The 9,041-nt window shown below is 36.5% G+C and overlaps 1 protein-coding gene across 1 annotated transcript in view; it reads right to left on the reverse strand.

The window, feature by feature from the left end:
* Nucleotides 1–9,041, reverse strand: part of LOC103202070 (MDM2 binding protein) — a gene marked incomplete at its 3' end in the record, with an annotated part of 94,999 nt that overhangs the window by 72,489 nt on the left and 13,469 nt on the right. Inside the window, exons 6-10 of the mRNA XM_007946862.1 lie at nucleotides 7,573–7,717; nucleotides 6,262–6,379; nucleotides 5,010–5,144; nucleotides 3,228–3,322; nucleotides 359–431 (exon numbers count right to left, since the gene is read on the reverse strand). Coding sequence (XP_007945053.1) covers nucleotides 359–431; nucleotides 3,228–3,322; nucleotides 5,010–5,144; nucleotides 6,262–6,379; nucleotides 7,573–7,717 — 566 coding nt within the window. The remainder of the gene's footprint in view (nucleotides 1–358; nucleotides 432–3,227; nucleotides 3,323–5,009; nucleotides 5,145–6,261; nucleotides 6,380–7,572; nucleotides 7,718–9,041) is intronic.

The following is a 9,041-nucleotide window of genomic DNA, read 5'->3' on the forward strand; positions in this document are numbered from 1 at the left end:
TGAGTCGGACGTGACTCATAGTGACCCCTCCTTGGGTTTCTGACGTGTTATCACTACGGAAGTAGATTGCCCAACATTAAATAATCTAATGTGTTCTAAAACTGTAAAACTTCAAAGCAATTCCCAGTGATGAGGGTTAGTTTTGAAAGCCTCTTCTCAAAACAAAACATCATTTCACATCTGCAGAGCATTTCAGAATTATTATGGAAAGTTCAAAATATCTTAATATGAATTAGGACCAAAATTATATGTTATATTGAATAATCCAATTTATCATATAAACCAGATTAATAAGCTGCATTTCCTTTTCCCACATACACTATGAACAAACAAACAAACAAAAACAAACCTTCCATACCTTGCCACACAGAGACGAAATCTGTTCCAACAGCAGTGTGGAATTCTGCTTGGTATTGTTTTTTGTCAATCCTCTGTACTAGAGTTAAAGAAATAGTCAAATGGTAACCTATGAAACAATTCCAGTCCACAAAATGTCTTTTCTCCTCTTCATTGTTGTTTAATACACAAGTTGATTAATTCATGTATTAAAAAATTTTAACTGCAGGAATTCAGAACGACTTCTGTCCTTAAGGATAATTATTTTTCTAACTATTGGTTTAATTCAATATGGAAAGCAAGAAAAGGTAGTACTGTGAATAGTATGACTATAAACTATCAGAACAAGACTCATAAAAGCTGTAGTTTCTAAATGAAAATTCAAGAACTGCATAGTGTTCCAACAATGTTTAGTGTTTTATACAAAATATTTTTATACAGTGTTTTATACAAAATGTTGTTATTAATATATTTCTAAAAGAAAAGATGGACTTCAGAAAGTTCTTAGATATATTTTCCTTAAAAAAACATTTAAAATATAGTTAATATTCACAGGCATATGTTACACTGAAAAAACTCACTGCCATCAAGTTGAACCTGACTCATAGTGATCCCTCCTTGGGTTTCTGAGGCAGTATCGCTACGGAAGTAGATTGCCCAACCTTCTTTCCGAGGAGTGGCTGCTGGGTTTGAAACACAAGCCTTCTAGTAGCAGTCAAATGCCTTAGGCACTATGCTACCAGAGCCCCTGACATATGTTACAGCACTGATATTTACTTAAGTATATAAAAAAGCACATCAGCAAGTTGGAGTTTATCCATCCATTATGGCAATGGCAGGAGGAACACCTGAACACTTCAGGGGTAGGTGAGTTACGATTTTTCTCCAAATTCCCGGCATTCCTCTGTCCTTTCCACCCCGTAAGTAATGAGTAATAATATCAATAAGTCCTTTGGCTATTCTAGAAGCATAAATACAGTACTTGAGGAAGGCTTTTTTTTTTTTTTTTTGCAAGTTTTAGAAGTGCTTTTAAACCCAGGCAATAATTAAAAGAACATTGAGTATTATTCAAAAATAGCATGGCCAAACATCCAAATATGGGGTGATACTAGAAAAATGGTGTAAAGAATGCTTTTCAAACAGTTTTGCTATGGACCTTTATTGTAAGTGAGCTATTACCTGGAAGCCCACTATGCAAAACAGGGAGAAGAAGCGGTGCTCTGGTTAAGTATAAGAGGGGCCTGAAGCCACTCAACTTGTCTTCCAACTCTGCTGCCCCAGAGAGCTTTCTCTGAGCTGTAGGTTCTCCTTGGAAGACAATTTGAAAATTACTTAGGAAGGTTGGGCAATCCTACTTCCGTAGTGATACTGCCTCGGAAACCCAAGGAGGGGTCGCTATGAGTCGGGGCCGACTCGATGGCACATAACAACAACAACAACAACAAAGTAAGGATTTAATATGACATAAACATGCCAAATGTTATCTAGCTTCTGACCTATAAGTGGCTAACAAATGAAATGGAGAAAAAGATTAATTACTTATGTCTGAAATAACTTCTAGAGTTATACTGCCAGGTGGTGTGCTAGCTACAGCGTTCCAAATAGAGTCTAATACTCATGGCATTATAAGGGATAAAAATAGCAAGTACCTACTGTACATTTCAATTTAAACTCAACCTATCTAAACCTGCTCTCTTTCCCCATGAAACCTGCTTTCCTTCTCATGGTAGCTCAGTGGCAGGGAATTACCTACATTCCTCTGGCTTCCTCACTTTCTCTACATATGATCCAAGGGGATACAAGATCATGATGTCCTCTTGATTCATATGAATACATCTTGTACCTTTCTTTGACTTGCCATTCCAAATGCTACTTTTAATTCAAGCTCTACCAAGTTTTCCAGAATGCTACTAGCATGATCTAAACTCTACTTCTGACTACTTTACTCCCTAGCTTAAAATCTTCTTTGGTCCCTCACCATCTTTAGGATAGAGTTTAACTCCCAAGCATGATATATGAGGTCTTTTAGGATTCTTAACAGGCTCTCCAATCTCATCTCTTAGGAACCCATCCCCCAAATACGAAACAAAACTCAATTCTTTATTGACGCTAGACTAGGAACAGATACCATCTGCATGAGATTTCTATGACTTTTTAAATGCTATTCCTTCTACAAAAAGGAATTAGTGAAAACAAAATAAGCACTTCGGTTTGGCCTGACATCATAATGCAAAGTCATTCATTCCACAATATCTATCGAATGCCTACTATGCCCTATGATGTATTTCAGTTATAGATTTCTTTATCAGAAACATATCAAAAAAATACAAAAGACATGGAGAAACATTCCTGGATTTCAAGAAACAGAAAATTATTATTTTTTTAATTAAGCCCTAACTAAAACAACAACAAAGGTAACAGAAAACACATCAAATATTAAATATGTATATGGGGATCTTTGGATAGAGTGTAGGAAGGACAGAGTTGTACTTAATATTACAGTAAGTAAAAGAGTAGATCTGACCTGTGCTCACACAAAGAAAAAACTATAACTGGATTAAATAACTGCGTCTCAATCACTTCTGTATTCCTCTACATCCCTACCCATAGAAGACAGTAAACAGTGAATGAAAATAAGGATGCTTGTCTGGGGAAAAGATCTGTGGTGGTATAGGTCTAGGACTGACATGTGCAAAAAGCAAGACCTTCCCTTTCCAGCAACTCCAACAGTAAAGATTCTGGCAGCCCACCTGTACATCAACATGAAAGCAATGAATGCAACGAAATAAAAATAAATGTACACCTAACAAGCATACTTACCTGACGATTCCAGAACGTTCTACAGAACATGGAAAACACAATCTATAATGAACATGAAAATGAAAGGATACAACTCAAATTCAAGGTCAGACATGTAACAGGAGGGGAGATCTGATAATTGTATCAGCTGCACAAATTCTAAAGCAGGGCCATAATAATGGAAAACCTAGAAGAGAAGCTAAAATTAATACATGATACATTAAATGCTACAAGTAAAATGAATAAATTAGTGATTAAGATTTTAAAACCTTAAAATTAATCTTTAAAAAAAAATCAGTTTTTTGCACACTCTAGAAACCAAACACTTGATTCTCTGTTGACAGACAAGGGTTTTTTCTATTTCAGTTCTACCTTTCAGAGGATAGAGCCAGACATGGAAAGTCTTCATAACTAGAAAGAGTTTTAATAATGGAGAAAACGAGTATTAAAATAGGCAAGCGACAAAGGAAAAGCTCATCTCCAACAGGACAGAGAACTCAAGAGGCTACAGTGCTGAAGAAACAAACAAGGAGGGCTGCAGTAAGGAGAAGAGAAAGGAAGACATTGCAGAATGAGCTGAGGCTGAGTGTCAGGCAGTTAGCTGGGCATATACCCACCACTGTGTCAGATGCTAATCTCTTACATAATTTTAATAATAACTTCTAAGAAGAGTATATTATTATTATTATTACCCTATTCCAGAAATAAGTTAATCAATATTCCCAAGATCCTAATACCTCATAGGTGACAAACTCAAGTTTCAAACTCAGGTTTGCCTAACATAAAAGCCTATTCTCTTTCCACTGTATCACAAGACCTCCAAACTGAGTCTTGGAAAGGTTGCACAGTAAAGTTCCAACTACAGGCAGTTTCAGGCTTATTGATCTATAATCAGGATAATTCCATTTAGAAAAACAGCATGACTAACCTAAAACAATGGTAATATTTTAACTCAGACAATACAGTATAACTTAAGTACATAATTTGAAGACATAAAAATTATGACATATAGACGACGAGTAGCATTGGGAAAGTCAACTGCGAGGGAACTGTTTCAAGTGCTGAGGAGCAAGGATATCTCATTGAGGACTAAGGTGCGCCTGACACAAGCCATGATATTTCCAATCGCCTGGTATGCATGTGAGAGCTGGACAATGAATAAGGAAGACCGAAGAAGAGTTGATGCTTTTGAGTTGTGGTGCTGGAGGAGAATGCTGAAAGTACCATGGACTGCTAAAAGAACTAACAGATCTGTCCTGGAGGAAGTGCAGCCAGAATGCTCCTTGGAAGCAAGAACGGCCAGACTTCGTCTCACCTATTTTGGTCATGTTGTAAGAAGGGACCATTCCCTGGAGAAGGATGTCATGCTTGGTAGGGTGGAGGGTCGACGAAAGAGGGGGAGGCCTTCAACGAGATGGATTGATACGGTGGCTGAGATGATGGGATCAAGCATAGCAGGGATTGTGGGGCTGGCGCGGGATCGGGCAGTGTTTCGTTCTGCTGTGCATGGGGTCGCTATGAGTCGGAAATGACTCGACGGCACTTAACAACAACAACAACAATATAATAAAAAATTAAAGCACATATATTAGTAAGTCTAGGAGCTCTGGTGGCATAGTGCCTAAGGCATATGACTGCTAACCAGAAGGCTGGCGGTTCAAACCCACCAGCCACTCCTCGGAAGGAAGCCTGGGCAACTACTTCCATGGTAATACCGCCTCAGAAACCCAGAGAGGGGTCGCTATGAGTTGGATCTGACTCGACGGCAGTGAGCTTTTAGATATTAGTAAGGTTAATTCAGAATTCAGGCATATTTTTTAGAGATAAAATATACACAAATACATGATTGCAAAAATGATTAAACATACAATTACCTTTGGCAAAATATTCTTATTCTTTGATGGTATTATATTTTTGGCAAGAAAGCAAGTATTTACATTAGATGTACTAAAAATCTTAGGTGTGACTCCCTTTAATGAAAATTCAGGAAAACTAATTTCAGATCCAAACTGAAAAGAAACCAAAAGAACACAGTTACAGACATCATGAGTAAAGTTACAAAGATGACTACACCTTATTATAATTTAAAAGTTGACAGGAAAACCACACGTGAATTCATTTTTGATTCCTCAGCTCAAAGTGTTGTTCTCCCATTTATGTACACATCCTTCCTCTATCAACTTAGACTTTGATCTTTCATGAAAAGCCCTCCTTGGTCCTTTAGCAGCCCACGAACATGTGTTAAGCCCATTCTATGCAACCACAGCATAAACTCAACAACCTCCTTTATAGCATATACTTACTCAATAACCAGCTTCCCACCAGTCTGTAAATTCAGTGAAGATAGACCCTGTCTGTCTTATTCACTACTAGATCCTTAGTACAGTGCCTCACACACAATTTACCTTCAATATATGTAGCTGATGAAAAGATTAATTTCAGCTGAAGTAGTTATAGGAGGGATAGTAATAATAATAATAGTAGTAGTATCGAGATAATGGTTAGCACTTATTGAGTGGTTACTTCGTGCTTTAAATAATTTCATCTTTATAAAAATCTATGAGGTAAGAACTATTATTATCCTTATTTTAAGATGAGGAAAATAGTGGCATCAAAACCTTAACTATTATCCAAGGTATCACACAAACAGCAAGAAATGAGCTGGGATCTGAATGCAGCAATGTGGCTCTAGAAGCCGTCCTTGATCATGACAATGCCTCTTGGCTAAAAGCTATTCTCTACTAAAGAAAAAGAAAAATATGATTTCAAGTTTTGAATGCATCCTATGGCAGTATGGACATTTCATGTCACAGTCACAAAAGAATCACATAAAAAGAGCTCACCATTATCTGTCTATGAACATGCAGTTTCAAAAAAACACACACAAAAGAGATTTTTATAACTAATCATATCTTCCACCACTTCACTTGGTTATTTGGTTTTATGTACGCTATAACCACTTGCAGAGAAGGTTCAGCTGCAGGTTTAAACTTCTAAGACCGAGATGAGCCAACACGCAAAAAACAAAACGGACCTAGCCACATGAACTCCAGTTGTCTTATGAGTTTTGTCAACAAAGTTGAAAGGCTTGCTTTGCAAACTGTGAAAATGAAGAAACCCGTTTACCTTTCTTTCCCATATCTGAACTTTTCCCCTCCATAACTCCTTGGAGTCAATTGCATTTCTGAGATCTTCTAATGACACAACATTAGCAGAAAGGTATTCTGTAATTTTCTGACAATTTCTACAAAATAAAAGATTATGATAATTAAAATATAGGGTTTTATATTTTACTTAGACTTAATGGTTATAAACCAAACCAAACTCACTGCCATCGAGTTGATTCCAACTCACAGAGACCCTATACGACACTACCTCATGGGGTTTCCAAGGCTTTAAATCTTTATGGAAGTAGACTGCCTCATCTTTCTCCCACAGAGCAGCTGGTGGGTTCAAACCTCTTACCTTTTGGTTAGCAGCTAAATGCCTTAAGCACTGCATCACTAGAGCTCCTTAATGGTTAAACTTAACCACAAATCAGAGGCAAAATTGTAAACCTTGCATCAATGTTTGTTTGCTTTTTCTAATATAATATAATCACTGTAACATAATAGAATAAAACATGCATTGCCACTCTCTGAGTTGCTGTCACATGTTCATTTCATACCAACATCCCTATGAACCAAAAATAATTATTCTGAGGATTACAGATGAAGAAATGGACTTGCCTCTTGGTTTAATGCTGCCAAACATATAGACAGGTATACCTACACTAAGTGTAGTGTAGCATAGCAGCATTTCTCACTGAATATGACTGTTAGCCTTCCTGTTTCCTGCTGCACTTAGCAGCCAAGGATCATGTCTCTTTACTTTCTTAATTGCATAAGCATTTATTGCTGCTTGGAGTAAAGTCAGTGCTCAGTAAATGCTTACTGAATGAAAACTCATGCAGTTAAAAAACCTCATTTGAATACTTATTTAAGGATCAAAATTGTAATAGAACATTTGATCCTTACTATAGTGTCATAAAACACAGTGTATATTCATTTCTACACTGACACATAAAAACAAAACCAGAGTGGCATTACAAATCCAGTGTTTCCATGTGCCCATAGCATTTCTGTGCTGTTCAATGGACAACCCATGCCTATTTAAAATCACAGCACATTTGGAGAGCTGATGTTCAATAAATATAACAAAATAGCATCCATGGCATTCAGTAAAAACTCAAATGTCTCAAGAAAGCAAAGCATGATATGAGAAAAATTCAGATGCTTGCAAAGAGATAAGTCTCTTAAATTACATATGAGATCCCACTTTTATTTTCTTACATCAAAATCATTTTCACATGCTGACAGTATATTTAAAATACGTTAGCGTGTTAACTGTGAAAACAGACTATACTGACAACGATCAAATAGGAACAAAGAAACACACGTTTCACCACAATTTCCTGCGACTGTAATTTTTGCTGCATGCCATTCTCTCAGATGCTTCAATGCTCCTACGGCAGGTAAACAGTCCTTCAGCTTGGGAGGGTCTTTGTCGGAGGGCAGTAGTAGCACGTCTATCATTGCTCTACCTGAAAGGAGCCAAAGATATTTTGTAATTTTTTAAAGGATGTTAGATCCAAAATGTCTCAAAACAGCACCCTCAATAACTGAACTTGTTTCTTTATAAGACGGAGGATGATTTTAACTTTAATTTCTGAAATTCTACAAAATAATACACATCTTCAGGAGTTCAAAATCTTTCAAAGTACATCTTATAACCTAAAGCCATGTTATCTTGAAACAGTTAGCACACACCAGAAAACAGCAAGCTGTATCATCACCACTTGCCGATTCTGCAGCATGCTTAATTACAAACACTGCTCTTGAGATCAGCAATGCTATTGTCATACTGAGCAGAGAGAGAAAAAATACAACCTGTGCAATTGCATTATGTTTTTCTCTACTTAATTTTGTTATACAAATTAGAATGAATTAGGATAAAATTATAACATACAAATAAATTACTTCTCTTTTAAAAAGATGAAACATTCAGCAAACCCAATTATACCTACAATATCAATGGATTCTGAGAAAGAAGAATAACTTCATAAAACTTTAAATTATATAAAACTATAAATTTAATAAAACCAAACAAGCCAAACTCACTGTCACTGAGTCATTTCCAACTCATAATGAACCCATTTGGTTTCCAAGGCTATAAATGTTTAAGTAAGCAGACTGCCTCATCTTTCTTCCACAGAGCAGCTGGTGAGTTCAAACTATTGACCTTCTGGTTAACAGCCAAATGCCTTAACCACTACACCACCAGAGCTCCTTATAAATTTACTAAAAGACCAGAAAAATCAAAATAAAACAGAAACCAAGTAAAAATTTGATAATCAAAGAATTTCTATTGGGCAGTATGGCAACTGAATATTATGTCAATGTATTCTTTGACCTTGACACATTGCATTAAGAAGGTGATGTAGAAGTTGAGCGTTATTTTTCACATGGGCCCATTCACAGTAAGGGATGATCCCTGAATATACGGGTTAGATGCCTGTGACCTCTAGGCCCCTTCGTGGTCCTTGCTTATGCTTTCCTCATCCCTGTACACTCAGCTCTTAGTTTCCTGTGTAACATGTAATAGACCCAATAAACATCTGCTTAATAAATGGTCTTTAATAATAAAAATATTCAGAAAAGAAAGCTCTTCAAAAGTTATTGTGGACAGCAAACTGTATCAAGTTTTAGATGCCAGCTACTTGATTAACACACAAAAAAGTTAGTTTGAGACAAAAAAAAAAAAAAAAAAACAGTTTTAAGAATAATATGATGCACGTGGATGAACTTGGAGGACATTATGCTGAGCGAAATAAGTCAGTCACAAAAGGACAAATATTGTATTAGTCC

Source organism: Orycteropus afer, unplaced genomic scaffold (genome assembly GCF_000298275.1).
Source record: "Orycteropus afer afer isolate SDZICR_OR568_19922 unplaced genomic scaffold, OryAfe1.0 scaffold00173, whole genome shotgun sequence".
Taxonomy (NCBI): domain Eukaryota; kingdom Metazoa; phylum Chordata; class Mammalia; order Tubulidentata; family Orycteropodidae; genus Orycteropus; species Orycteropus afer.